We start from the raw sequence: 15,702 nt of genomic DNA on the forward strand, positions 1-15,702 counted from the left end.
CATTTAAATCGGTTCAGTAGTTTTAGCGTAAAAGCGAGACAGACAAAGATACTTTCGCATTTATAATATTAGTAAGTCTTGTACTTACTAGGTAAGTATTCTAAGCCTAAAGAATATCTAAACAGATTATCATTAAATATGGGTACGAATATCCCTCTTAATCTAGCTCTAAAAAAACTATTCATATCAGGAATATATATAGGAAACTAAACTTAGACAACTAAATTTAACTTAGGAAAACTAAGTTTGAAGCTTTGGTGAGGAATGGAACATACAGGTAAATACATACATACAGCTACTGAATTTACAGTATACATAGGTACCTACTGTCGATGTTACATGAAATATTATTTATTAGCAATGTTTACCATATAGGCATGCAAATTATGTGAAAGTATTCGTTTTATTCGAATATTCTTTGACACTAAAATTACCAAATGACAACAAATTTTTTAGTTTGCGTTTGAACAATTTAGGTACTTATGAGATCAGAGTTCTCTAATCTCTCTTGGAAGATTGTTGTACACTTTCATTGCCATACGTTATACATTTCTCTTATATATTTAAGGTATATAAGGGAAAGCGAATTAGTATCTAGTAATTACCACTAGCAATAGATATACAGTACTAAGTCAGCCGACCTCCACGCAGTCCCCTGTGTAAACCCTCATAGTTTATTTTAAAAATTACTTACTATACCACAGATGAGACAATATTACATATTTATACTATCGATTTGGTATAAGCAATTTCAAACTATTTTGGAAAAAATAAAATCAAAAATGTTTTAAATCTCTTTTTTCATTATTGTTCCAATCCGAACTGTATTTAAATTTGACTAAATAATAGATGGATTAGTTGAGGTATCAACTAATCCATCTATTATTTAAGGAAATAAATAATAATTTGCAGAATTTTATTTAGAAATATTTCCTACCAAAAGAGAAGTATTAAGGTTAATACTTTGTTGATCCTTTTTAAATAAGTATTTCATATGCAACAGTGCACAGTACAGTTCTGGCGGAGATATCGTTTATAATACCTAAAACTGAGAAACTCCTTTTCAGTCGTTTCAATATTAATAAACCCTTATCTAGATGCAATTCCGTATCGATTGGGAGGTGTATAGGCACCTACTGCTGGTAGACGAGATATGACTCATATAACAAATAATAAATAACTTAGATCTGCATAATGAGGATTCTAATATAGCGAAATAAAAATTCCTGGAATATTTTCTGCGTTCTCTACCCACATGTAATGTAAACAAGGTTGTATAAAGAAATCGATTAGATGCGCGCGCCGCACCATCTTTGTCGTCTCGTAGATATCTACTAATTGTAACGCGAGATTGAACGTGTACGTATAAAATATCATCAGCTGGTCCCTAATTAACGAGGTATGGTCATTGTTTCATAGTATTAGATTTGCAATAAATAATAATAAGTGTAAATTACAAGACGTAAAATTACATATTTTGCTAGTTTGTTAATAAGTGTTTAAATATCAATGTATTCAATCTTTTGGTTCAATATTTGGATTATATTTTCAAGTGTATGAACTTTGTATTGAATGTAAATATGTTTGATGACGGTGTAACATTAGTATATTAATATATCAAAATGGTTGGTATGATGATAGAGCCAAAATGTGTCGCCATTATAACTTATTGTAAAGCTATGAAATCTATTATAATTGTTAACTTGGTTATTATGATTACATACGAAAATATATTGCATAATAGTATATTTAAAGGGTGTACCAATCTAAAGTCAGTGACAGTAGTTATTACTGAAACTGGATATATTTCCTCAAGAAATAAGGTGGAAAATGGAAAAACCTTCATACTATAATAATCAATTATTAAAGTATCTATGTTTTACAATTTTCCCCCACTTATTAATTTAATTAATTAAATATCTATTCAATTTAGTCTTTAATTATTAAGTTTTGAATTAGCACTTTATTTCTTGTCGAAAATTATTTAGTTTCATTAGTAGTTATTCTACCAGGTTTCGAATTTGGCATACTCTTTATAACTAAACCTGTACAATATAAACTGTTAGAGAATTAGGTAAGTGTGTAATTTAAATACATAATCATTTAAATTCTTTTTCGTATTGCAGTCATTATGCCTGGAGCCAGGCACAAAATACTCGGACACGTGTTGTCCGGGTTTTGCCACAAGATGAATCGTCGAAAACCAATTTACGGTGATACTATGGATACTCCACTAAACCGGTGCCTCACTACATTCGACATTACATTACTAGGTAATAGATTTTATTTAAATAGAAAACTTTTCACTCCTTGAAGATAAATTACCATTCGTAGAATGTTTACTTAATCAAATCAACACAAATCGAAACATCTTTATTTATATAGTCTATTACACTCTTAGGATATGATAAATCTACCATCACTTCGTAGTGCTTACAAGCTAAGGAGAACTCACAAAAAACTCAGCTCTTATTTTTTAAATGAGCTTGTACATAGTTACAAAATACAGATCCAATTTTAAATTCAAAATTAGGTAGAATAGATTGACCAACAGCAATGTTATTGCAACTTTGTCAAATGGAAATACCTACCGAATATGTAAAAAAATCTGAAGTTTGATTTGATACCTTATCACAGCGAATCGTCTGAATAAATTTTAATTAAATTGAACATGAAGATAGACTGTCATACGAAGAAGAAATAGGCTAGCAGTTATATAAAAAATAGCAGACGATGTCGCATGTAACAGTGAGTTTATAATGAATTTTCAAGCGAAATGGACAATGGATATAATAATCTCAATTTATAATTGAATATTTAATATTTGAAATATAATATCAGTATATATTTTATATTTGTACTTGTATAGCTTCATCTCTCTTTATTGTAGGTGTTGGACACATGGTAGGCACCGGTATCTACGTGCTGACTGGAACAGTAGCTGGCCGCATAGGGGGGCCAGCGACGGCACTCAGCTTTTTACTTGCTGGTGTCACTTCTACATTGGCGGCTCTATGTTACGCAGAATTCGGCACTAGAATACCTAGAGCTGGCAGTGCCTACGCTTATACATATGTCAGTATTGGTGAATTTTGGGCTTTCATCATTGGATGGAATATTGTTTTGGAATATATAATAGGTAAGTTTAACGTCTATGATGTACTAAAGGTTTGAAAGGAAGGCGAGCCTGATATACTTAACTTTAGAATTTGACTGCCGTAGAACCCCGTTACAACCAAAGACGTTGAAGGGGTTACAATATCTGGATAGCCGTTCCTGTCATTAAAAATGCCATAACCGATTCCTGGTTTTTTTTCTTATTATTATTTAAAGTAATATCTGTCGTTTTATTTGTGGCGACATCCTTTTAACCTATGTCTTATTATTGGTATACTGTATCTATATGTATACCTAAATTTTTTGATCCGTCATATTTAACGCCATTATATCCGATTTCCCCTATACTTCAAAAACAATACGCAACTACCTATTATATAAATATGATGTCATCATTATTAGTAATTAATTTCTACTACCATTACACATATACTGTTACTTGACACTATGATTCCGATGATGACGCCTAGTCCTGTAAAAATCGACATTACAATGAATAACAAAAAGCTTTGAATCTTTGTGTTCTCTGAAAAAACCCCGTAGCAATCGGCATTAACGAACTGCCAGTATTACGAATATATCTTTTAGAATAGAATAGAAAATCATTTATTCAAATAAACATTGAAGCACTTTTGAATAGTCATTACATTTTTTTAATCTACCGTTCATTCGGAAAGCTGTCTCATCACAAGAAGAACGAACAAGAAACTTGCGTGTTGCTCTTTTAAATAATTTTATTATTACTTTACATTTTTAAGTTTAAGTGTGTGAATACCAACCACCAATTAGCACTAATTCAATTAAATACTCAAATAGAAAAAATATTGAATATATAACCAACTGGTTAAACAATTAATAAGAGGAAATCAGTCATAGTGATTAGAGCAGACCAGTCCCTACAAGCAGTTTAAGTTTCTATCTCTAGAGAAACTCTAAATGTAAAACACTGCTTTTTTATTTCAGGTGCGGCATCGGTTGCTAGAGCATGGTCTGTGTATTTAGATACGATGCTGGACGGTGCAATTAGCAACGCTACGATTTCTATTACAGGAGAATTACATGAAACATTATTCAGCACCTATCCAGACATTCTTGCATTTCTCATATGCATAGTAGCTTCTTTAATCCTTGCGGTTGGGGTGAAAACATCTGCTTACATCAACAACGGCCTAACGATTCTAAACTGTTTAGTTATATCTCTTGTTATATTCCTTGGGTTTTATTACGCTGATCTTGACAATTGGTCTGAAAAGAATGGTGGTCTTATGCCTTATGGATTCAGTGGGGTGTTAGCCGGGGCTGCAACTTGCTTTTACGCATTCGTCGGATTCGACAGTATTTCAGCATCAAGCGAGGAGGCCAAAGATCCGTCACGATCTATTCCCATCGCAACTTTGTTGTCTATAGCTTTTGTATCTTTTGGATACATTCTTGTCGCGATTGCTTTAACATTGATGGTACCGTACACTAGTATAAATCGTGAAGCGGCACTGCCGGCTGCTCTTGGTGCCGTGCATGCCGACTGGGCTAAATATGCAGTTGCAGTCGGTGCCGTATGTGGAATGACGACAACTTTACTGGGTTCCTTATTCTCTCTACCTCGTTGTTTATATGCTATGTCAGTAGACGGATTACTATTTGGTTTTCTAAGTGACGTTAATAATAAATCACAAATACCTATTTCGAATCTTATTATATCCGGATTATCATCTGCATTAATTGCTTTATTATTCGATTTAAACAAGTTAATTGAGTTTATGTCAATTGGAACACTGTTAGCCTACACAATTGTTAGTGCAGCAGTAATTATATTGAGATATCGGCCAATACCCTCTGTTGATGATAAAAGCTTCGGTGCTCCTCAATTAGAATCTCCTTGGGACCGAGAAGACAGCTCAGCAACTGGCACTCCAGTGACTGATGGAGGCTCTTCTTCTTCTGAGGTACTAAAAGAAAATTTATCTACATAATTATACTTACTGTACATAATTTGGTATAATATATCTGGAATACCAAATCAGGTGAAAGAATTTGCTACATTTTTTTCGAACCGAAATAGGGAAACTATGGGAAAAGCTTAGATAGGTTTGTCCTATATGTGTGTTATACGTGAGTAAAAACCATATCGAATGCAAAAAACAATTGTCCGACTTCGTTCTGTTTTGAGGAAGATTTCAAGTAACATACAGACAAATGAAGATGACTGAAACGATAACGTCTTTGGCCGTACATCCATATACATAGTATCTTTTCTTGTAATTATTTTTTATTTACGGTTCATGATGTTATTCTTTTCTTCTTCTAAATTTGTACCGGCGTCGTTTCAGATGTTTGAAGCTCTTACAGTCGGTCGACTGCGACCGCAGTACGCGTGGTTGGAGCCTCTGGTAGGAGGGAGAGCCCCAGGTGCCGCTGTGACTGGCTGCGTGTATACATTCACCGTAGCCGCTGCCGCACTTTGTGCCCATGAACACTTCTTGTCAGGACCGGCTGGTCTCTGGGCATTACTTCCAGATATCGTTCTCACTTCAATTATGCTTGCTTGTAAGTTTTTGAGTTAATAGTATTGATAAATTAAAGTGTATACTCGTATATATATTATAGCGACCGTAATTAGGAAGTAACGTAGGACTATTTCACTGTTTCAGGTTTGCTGATAATCAAGGCCCATCAGCAAAGCCCGACTCGTTTGCCGTTCCGAGTGCCCTGGGTGCCATTCATACCGGCCATCAGTGTAGTGATGAACCTAATGCTTATGATTAATCTTAAGGCACTCACATGGGCAAGATTCGCTATATGGATGACTTTTGGTAAGTTCTTGCTTTTGTTTGATTCTATCACACTATGAACACATTAAATAACAAGGAAATCCACATATCATCTATATATATCTGGCGAAAATTTAATGAACTACAGCAAATCAGAACATCTTTTTAGAATTATTTTCATATATCGATTTAAAAGATAAATAAGTATTAAATTAGGTTTACAATTAGTGGATATCGCGTAAACACTCATGTAGGTCATTTTTATTACTCTCGTGAACGGATGGGGATTGGACTATTTGCTTTAGAAATAGCATATGCTAGTGGGCACTCTATACTCCCAAATTTGAATTTAAAAATGAATCTGTACTATTGTAAACATGTACAACGTTTATTTGAAAAGAATACGAGCTCAGTTTGTTGTCAGTTCTCATCTCGAAATCATTCCGAACTTACGGTAGATTTAACATGTCATAAGATTCTGTAATAGACCTACATGAATAAAGATATTTTAATTAACAGACGAAAACAGCTTTACATTACATTACTTTATTTTCATTTGCAGGTCTACTTCTGTATTTCCTTTATGGGATACATCACAGTAAACTAGGCGAGGGAGTGGGACTGTTGTCGCGATCAGCTAGCGGCGGCGGTAACAGTGGTGGCTGGGGCGCTGTCGAGAAGACGAGTGCTCTAGCACGCCGTGTCGCGCGACTCGGTCGCGGCAGCAAGAGTGACGACCGGAAACCGATTATATGTGACGACGATAGCACCCGCCGGGAACCGTGATTCTAATTGCATAGAGGGTTTTATGTTGCATCTAACGATGAACCATTACAAGTTCACACTATAGTGGAGAAGATATATTTGTGTATATTCGCCCATGATTGCCTATTCAACAATGACTTGCAGTGAGAAGGTTTTTCGACACATCTTTTATTTCAAGATAATTTATAGATGTTATGATAATACACGCGATCGTACGTTGGTCCAACAAACATTGGCCGGTAATGTACACATTTATAAAACTACTAATTCATGTTAAACTGTATATGAATAATGAATCGGTTTATTATTTGTAATTACAAATAAAATAAATAGAGATGTACGGTGGCATTGATTTGAATACACGCTAAATTAATTAAAATGTACGTATACATTATATACAACGCCTGCCTTAATTGTGCCAATCATGAATATTCATGAGATAGGCTATCATGGGCGCTTAGGAGTCATCACACTTACAATACGTTTATCACTTTGATGTATCTAGATCTCACTTTTTCACAAAACCACAATTTCGGTTAATATATACGTCTATTTACTGTAAGCTCATATTTATCTGTGGAACTAGGGCTGGCTGTTCATTATCATTGTAATATAATTGGTAATTGGTTCGTTACTGTGTAAGCAGAGAGTACCGAGTGCCAAAGAACTCTATTCTTACTCTAGTTTTATAATTTCCATTGTTATAATTTTATATTTTTGTGGCTTTTTACATGATAGTCTGTAATCAATATAAGTAGGATTATTTTCCATTTTTTTAAGTAACAGTCAGTTGGCCTGTCTTTCCAATTGAAACCAACTAACCTTTTCAGTAAAATTAAAAACTAGCGTACTATTATAAATTCTAGCGTACGTTTTGTATAATTGGACACGACTAAAAGTTTTTTATTTGACGATTTTAGTTGTATATAATAAGCTTATATACCTAATTTGCAATTAATACTATAATTAGCACTAGAGATATTAGAGTCATAATTAACGCGGAAAATAAAAATATAAAATTTATTTCCTAAGAGCACTCTGATGTTTAATAAATGTACAAATGAATTAGCGTGAATTCACAAAAATAGAAAGAGTATTTATCTATACACATAATAAAAATCTAATTAGTTGCTGTTTGTAGATGGAAGATATAAGAGAAAAACTATTATTGAGAGATTATATAAAAGTAATAGAAACAATTGCTTAGGATTTTTTGTCTGTGTCGTTAGTGTGCACAAATCTCATAAACGTAAGCCGATTTAAGGTGCAATTTCACTAATGTATTGTGTTAAGTTCCAATAAAAAATTTAGGTTCGTTTTAATTCAAACAGTTAATAAACACAAATGTATGAAATCTCGGGCTCAACTAGAAAATTATATAAATGATGTAGATTATTTATCACATACAATATATTTGTATCATAAAAAAAAGATATACTCATTTTTACAAAAATTAAAACTGACACCAACTCGTTTTAACTATAGAAACTGGAAAAGGCGTAAGTGTTAAAATTGTTTTATCTTCCATTGGATGCCTGTAACTTGGTAGTAAGCTCAAAATACAACTTGAATTTCGAGTAGTTAAATTGTAATTTGTAGTGTGTATATCAAAATCTAAAAAAGGTATTACCGATTTATTGATGAAAACAGCATTAGAATATTTTATAAAACTTATATGAAACCTTTAAGGAAACCCACTTTTTTGAAAACTCAAGTGGATACTCCTCTTGAGTATTCACTTTATTTGTCACCACCGCAATCACCGACCGCTATCCCCCTACACTGAACTAAATAGATATGTGAAAATATCTAATTTCATAAGTACCACAGTGCATGTTTGTGTAATGGTCAATTATATTAATACTTGTAAATTAATGTTTTTAAAGGAGATAACAACACATTTGTTTGTGTAGTCCAATATTTTAAATAAAAAATGCTTGTATTATTTAAAATAATTTAATCGTAACGTAATGCTATTTATTGTTTTTGACGGGTAATGCGACATGAAAACTTTAGATTGAAGCAATAAGGTAAATTCACGTAGGAATTATTTTATTCGCGAATTCTGCAAGTTACAACTAAATCTTAATGGTCTTAGAAATGTCTTAACAAGAGTACACTAAACAAAATTGGAGGTCTGGTCGGAGGAATGAGAATACGGTCATTTAGGTTTAAATCTAACTACATCAGTTATAAGGTCTTTCTTTGTTTGTCTTTTGTTGGGGGTTTGACTCTCTATTCTCCCAAGAAGCAAAAGCGCTAAAGCTCCAAAGCAACAATTCATTAAAAATGTAATTAAAACCAATATTTGGGATCGATAAAATATTGATTGTATATTTATAAAATATTATATAATACATAATTTAGATTTATGTCACAAGATATTATTATATTTATGTTAATAGCTTTAATGTTGAGCACAAACATATTATAGCTAGTTTGTTTTAACGTAACAGTTCATGTACACTGGTTCTTTTAAATTATTGTTCTTCCAATCAAATCTAATTTACAAATACTTCATTTAGATTTGTTTAATATTTTGGTTGTTTAAAATTGTTCAAATTATATAAACGGGATATTTACCATGATAATATTATATTATTTATACCTTCCGATATTTCAACGCCGTTAAGAATGTCCTGGTCATAGTCGACCACTCGTCCTGTGAGCAGTACATATCCCGTTTTTATAAAGTATTATAATGTTAATTACTTTTAATTATCCAAAATATATATTGGCAAATGTATTTGACAGGTCGTTAATGTTGGTAATTTATACATACACGAATGTTTATTTAAAAAATATAATTAGATTCGTGTACTAAGAGCAGGATTAAAATGTCTATAGAAAAATTCTAAGGCATTGTTGTGTATTTAATTATACATATATTTAAAATATTGATGTGTACATAAAGAAATTATTCTGACATTGTTGTCTTATTCCCTGCTTTTTGACAAATGTGTATAATTATAAATAAATTATATTACATAAAAACACAAATTTGTACTCCATAACATACGTAAAATATAATTCAGTCATAATAAACAACACAACATTGTAAACAACAATAAAATTATACGGATTACCTATACTAAATATTAATCAACAAAATCTCACAACACCACACATCTACTAAGACCATAGAAAAAAAGGAAACGTGTAGCAAAAAATATTCGATACAACTCCAGGTGATAGTATATTATACTACCTGAGATTTTATTGATACTGTATTATTCATATTATTAATATTATAAATGAGAAAGTGTTCTGTTTGTTACATTTTCATGACTAATGGTCAGTCATTAATGGATCTTAATAATATTTAAAAATAGATTATATAACCAGGACGGACATAAGACATTTTATATTAAAAAAAAAAACGGATAAAGTCACGGATGACGTATTTTTATAAATTTTATTGATATATACTGTGACGTCTTCTTTTTTTATAGTCTAAGAACACATAATATGACTGTATCTAATAAGACAAATCATCAAAAGTAGTCACACACTTATTTCTATTACTGTCTACACAATCAACTGAGAGAAAAACATGGAATGGTTCATAAGTTTATCAGAATTGTTTCATTTTATACATATTTACATAAATATACAAATGTATATAACTAAGTATACTGAATTATCTTGCGAAAATTAAACTATCTGCAAGGTTTCATTGACGCTGTATTTTTTATATTAGCATATTCCAATTTAAAAGTAATGTATACCTTTCAGTCTTATCTGTCGAACCTACTAATCTGCCAGGCGGTCGCCGGTAGTCGTTGTAGTCGGTTGATTGTTGGTCGTCCCCATTGTAACCACACGAAGCCAAGCACTAGACAAATCACAGTCTCTATGTAGAAACCATCTATTCTAATGTCGCACGAGCCGCCTTTTGATTTACAAAGCTGGAAGTGAAATGTAACTGACATAACATTTGAATATATACTTAATAATTTTTTACCCGGCAATGATTACATAAATACAATTAGTGTAGCGTAAGTGTGCTCTCAGGCGCACTAAACAAGACGGATGGTGAGGAATAACATTTAAAGCAAAAGTTACTAGATATCTTAGGGTATATTGATTGACTGACAAATACAAGTAATTGAAATTTAAAATAACAATTTTATTACAAAATTACTACTTTGAACAATACTATATGTATTATATATGTTCACAATGTAGTATTAAAATATTGAAAGACTGGTTTCACTTTGATGCATGCCTGTGTCTTGGAATATAGGACTAAAATCTTTGGTCTAATATAGGCTTTCTTTATTCATAGTTGGCAAAAACATTTCAAAGGAGAATAATTTTATCTTAAGTAGATATGTCTGTACAAGAAACTTACCTCTGTTTCCAATTTCGTTGAACAAGTATTATCACTTAGTTCTGATAATGAACAGGACCTAAAAGTTAAGTGGTCTATGGCCCAAAGTGCAAGTGTGTTGGGCCAGTTGGTGCCAAGATTGGACACAGTGTTTAGTAAGGTCATGTAGGTCCCACCGACTGCCGGATCCGATACTTTTGCAAAAAATGCCATTACGGCCACAAACATACAATATAAACATGTCTGAAACAAAAATAATAACATCATTGAATTTTTTCTCAAAAGCAATTGGATAACATCATTACAAAACTATGAGAGATGGCAATTAAAAATTCAGTTCCTATCTACATATTTCATAGAAACTTTGAATTATTTATTGGTAAGTTATAATATCAAGTAAACCTTAGTTTTTCGAAACCAGGGATGTGTTTGAAATTGATTAACACTCATCTTCTTTCTATAATTACAGAAAATTTACTCATTTGTGTTTATAAAGTATTGGTTATGCATTTAGGTAGGTGTAGGTAGGTTTAAAGCTATAGTTATATAGTTCGAAGTTACAATGTCCTCCGATACAAGTTGCGACCAGTGTTTAATGTAAATTAAATTAATATTTTTATATGACTTGAGTCATTAAAGAAAACGTAAAATACCCGTATTAATACAGATATTTTACATTTTTCTTTAATATCGTAATAATGTTTGTCAATTAATTTATAAATTATAAAAAATGTGCTAACGATTCCATTTTCGTGAGGAAAATTAAAATGTAATCTTCCAATGTAGGTACTATATATTCCAAATTATACTTTTATATAAACTAACACAATCCTAGTTAGATAAAGTTAATGTGACTAACCTGATGGAAAACATATAACATCATCAAAATAAACAGATAGGAGTACGTAGGACCAGAATTTCCAAGTAGACTCGGCGTGATAGCGACTAGAGCCGCAGCCAGCGGCCCCACTAGCAACCGAAGAGGAAAGGCTCGGAGCCACAGGGACAGTGGGACCGGACCAGTGGTGTGTTTCGCAAGGATCTGAATTGAATAATGACAATATGTAATTATATATTTCAAAATACTACAAAGAATGTGTCACACATATGTACATAACAAGTGAAAAAACAAAATTGTTGTAATATTTATAATGATAGAATTGCATAGAAATGAGTATTGAAATGTTAGCAAATATAGATAATTTTATTAAAGATTCTTTCCATTATTATACTGCTATTCCAATGCTGAATGCTGTAATTACAGATTACTGGGATAATCATTTGAGTTTGTAATTACATTAAGTAAAATTAGAGAACATCAAAATTTAGAGACCAAATTCAGAATTTATAATAGAGAAATATATCTAATAAAATTTGTTAGATTGAAAATCGGAGCAGCATCTTGTAGTTACCCCGCAAAACGAAATACAATTATATTACGACTCGTGTCTGTGGTAATAGAATTATGACATCACCACGTTAGCCATTGGTAAAGTAATATAAGTATTTCACTACAAAATATAAGAGACGTGTCTCTATAATTATACTTTTACGAAGTTTTAAACAGGTAGCAAAAGAAGATATAGCTTTAATAATAATGAATTACATGTCTATGTACATACCACAGGCATTATAATTTGAACGGGAACTAAAGGTACTGCAAGTAAAGCCAAATCTTCACGTGGTACTCCAGCTTCAACCAACTTCAATCCGGAGACTGCATCACTAGCACAGAAACCAAGCTGTTAACGAAAAGAATAAACTTATTTATCATTTGTGTCAGATTTAAAGTAGAAATTGCTATAATAGCTTTATAAATTGTTAAAATATAAATTTACTTAAACTCAAACATCCCAAGTATATTTTCACAGGATATATAACTATGAGTGAATGTACTTTTCACTAAGCTCTACATCTAATTGTGACTGTTTTTTAAGATTATGCTCTGGACTCTTCTGTTCAATAAATAATTTAAAAAATATATATATATTTACCTTGGCTGTAAATAAAACCAAAGCCAATGTTCGGACAGCTGGCAATTTCACAATAGTATATAGTTGTTTGTAGGCATTGACTATATCACTAATGCCTTTTACTTCATTCTCTTTAGTATTGGCCATATCATTTGCTTCGTGTTTTAACAATGCAATGAATGTTGTTGTTATTATAAACATCCAGCCCCAAAAAAATAGAAAGCTAGACAGTGTGACAAGACCATGATCCAGTGGTTCTGCACGTAGATATTTATTGCAAAAGTATGGAGATTCGAGAGCTAAGAACAATACATAGCCAAGGAAGAAGCCAGCTGTCTGTCCAACTGTATTGCAAGTAGATGCATGTCCAACATTACATCTGAAATTGTTTATATATTAAAATTTTTACAAAATACAAACTTCTTTTTAACTAGTGGTGTATGGAACTCAAAATTATTTGAATAAATAGTGAATCTTTTAGAATTTTATACATTTCTGCAGTTTTGGAAATAGTGAAAATATAGTACAGAAGATTTACAGCTTTCATCCTAGTTTTTGGAAAGCAAATGTATGAGGAGCACCACAAACAACAGGTGGTCTATGCAGTTCATATATACAGGCGAGAGTTTCCACTTTCCATCAGATGAACCATCTAATTATTTGATATACTAGTTATATAAAAAAATCTGATTAAAACATATTTGTCATGATCATTATATGAAGATAAAGATAAGACACTTAATATCTATTGCCCTTGATACATATGAACATAAACTATGAACACTAAAAGTGTAACTAGGATAATAAAATGTTTAGCATGTTATTACTATTACATTTCTTTTCTTTAATATACTTAACTCCTATTTTACTTGTTTATATATATATATATATATATATTGTAATAATAATTAGTAGAAAATATACCTTTTAAGCATTGTAAGGGCCCAGCCATCAACAGCAATATCTTGAGTGGCAGCCAAAAAATTGAGAAATAAGAATGATATTGTAAGGATCATCATTGATGGTGCTTGACTTTCTGATCCCAACCAATCTGTTACACTCCCGGACATAATTATCATCACAATCCCAATTAAATACTGTACAGGAACAAGCCATGTTTTACGTCTACCGAATTTAGGCCAGAACAGGGCATCTACAATAGGTGCCCATAATAGTTTTACACTGAATGGCCAATTAACAAAGCTAAACTCTGCCTGAAAAAAAAAAAAAAAAGAATTCCAATCATTGTTTCATATTTCTTAATTTAGAGAGTATTGTGGCAAGATACTGTACTGTAACTGTGAGAAAGTTCTTTTACCTTATTCCATTATTTCAAATGGATATATTGGTACACAGTATGATCAATTATTATCCATTTTGGTTGCACTAATATATTAGGTACTTATATTTAAATGTTAATTAAAAAATTTAAATGGTATTTGATAAATATTTTTTTTTATATATTTGTTTTCTTCTTTAAATATTAATTACAATAGGTTCAGTAATTATAACACAAATATATCTGTAATAAACAGTATTATTTCAAATTTAATGCCATAAAACAACTTTACCTGTTGAGTATATGTTATGCCTCTATTTTGTAGCAACATAGGCACAGCTCCAGCTAGACCCAAAGGAATGCCTTGGAGAGTATACAGAAATAATAAAACTGCAATATTTAATTCATCTCCTTTGATATTACTACTGCCAACTACGTTAACAGCGTCTCCAATTTCTAGTAATTCTTCTTTCTCGTCTGAACGTTTACGTTTGGAGACGGCCATAATAATTGCTTTCAACGCCTAAAATGTTAATGGATATTGAGAGATTATTGAAAGAAACACCTGCCAACCCAACAAATACACGTCAGTTATATTACCCGTTTACCTTAATTTTAATGGATTTATAAAAATTAGTATATATAGTATAATGAGATATTATTTAATTGATTTCTATTCATATGTTGTTTAAGTGATACTGACGTATTTTTCAGTTTTAGTAGTTGTAAAATACAAAATTACTAAAATACGTAAATATTTAAACAAAACTAAAGAAAGACAAGACAACATTGAAATCTGGCCATTCGCTTAGCTTTGATAACTTTGACATTTGAATGTTATTGCCATGTATGTGAACATCTGTTTGTATTGTCAACAACTTAATAATTTCATACCTAATTTATTAATATATTTGAAAAATATAATATTTTTGGACAATAAATATATTTTAGTTATTACTTTAAAAAATATAATATATTTTTTAAAGTTTTTAGTTTAAAAAAGTAAAGTAAGTAATAAATATTAATATATTTCATATATATACTTTTTTTTACATATTCGTCCATCTCCTTTTCAATGATGGAACAGGCAAATATATATATATATACACTAGCTGTCCCGGCAAACGTTGTTTTGCCTTAAAATAAAAAAAAAAAAAAATTAGGGGTGGACTACCCCTAACATTTAGGGGGATGAAAAATAGATGTAAAATTGATGTTTGCCGATTCTCAGACCTACTCAATACGCTCACAAAATTTCATGAGAATCGGTCAAGCCGTTACGGAGGAGTATGGGAACGAAAACTGTGACACGAAAATTTTGTATATAAGATAGATTCATTTTTTTCACTAGACCACGGAGGCTATTGATATGGAGAGAGACCGTAAAAATAAAGTCAGAAAGATCGAAACAGGCGAAAATGTCATTATGATAATAACGTATTTCGTATATATATGTAAATAAGAATA

General features: G+C 31.5%; 2 protein-coding genes across 2 annotated transcripts; one reads left to right on the forward strand and one right to left on the reverse strand.

Annotated features, from left to right (window-relative positions):
• The first annotated feature begins 1,311 nt into the window (after window positions 1-1,311).
• On the forward strand, window positions 1,312-7,134 carry LOC131843775 (cationic amino acid transporter 4-like). Its single transcript, XM_059192520.1, has 7 exons — window positions 1,312-1,399; window positions 2,127-2,273; window positions 2,891-3,139; window positions 4,081-5,060; window positions 5,445-5,661; window positions 5,766-5,927; window positions 6,448-7,134. The coding sequence occupies exons 2-7, from the start codon at window positions 2,132-2,134 to the stop codon at window positions 6,669-6,671; spliced, it is 1,974 nt and encodes a 657-aa protein (XP_059048503.1). The 5' UTR covers window positions 1,312-1,399; window positions 2,127-2,131; the 3' UTR covers window positions 6,672-7,134.
• Window positions 7,135-9,730: 2,596 nt separating this feature from the next.
• LOC131843770 (acetyl-coenzyme A transporter 1-like) lies at window positions 9,731-15,046 on the reverse strand. The gene is made up of 8 exons (XM_059192515.1): window positions 14,844-15,046; window positions 14,528-14,758; window positions 13,881-14,170; window positions 12,978-13,335; window positions 12,606-12,725; window positions 11,843-12,025; window positions 11,005-11,226; window positions 9,731-10,558 (listed from the first exon to the last, which is right to left on the reverse strand). Exons 2-8 carry the CDS (start codon window positions 14,738-14,740, stop codon window positions 10,388-10,390), a joined length of 1,557 nt encoding a protein of 518 aa, XP_059048498.1. The 5' UTR covers window positions 14,741-14,758; window positions 14,844-15,046; the 3' UTR covers window positions 9,731-10,387.
• Between the last annotated feature and the right edge of the window lie 656 nt (window positions 15,047-15,702).

This window comes from Achroia grisella, unplaced genomic scaffold (genome assembly GCF_030625045.1).
Source record: "Achroia grisella isolate CSIRO2021 unplaced genomic scaffold, CSIRO_AGI_Agris_v1 utg3297, whole genome shotgun sequence".
NCBI classification, from domain to species: domain Eukaryota; kingdom Metazoa; phylum Arthropoda; class Insecta; order Lepidoptera; family Pyralidae; genus Achroia; species Achroia grisella.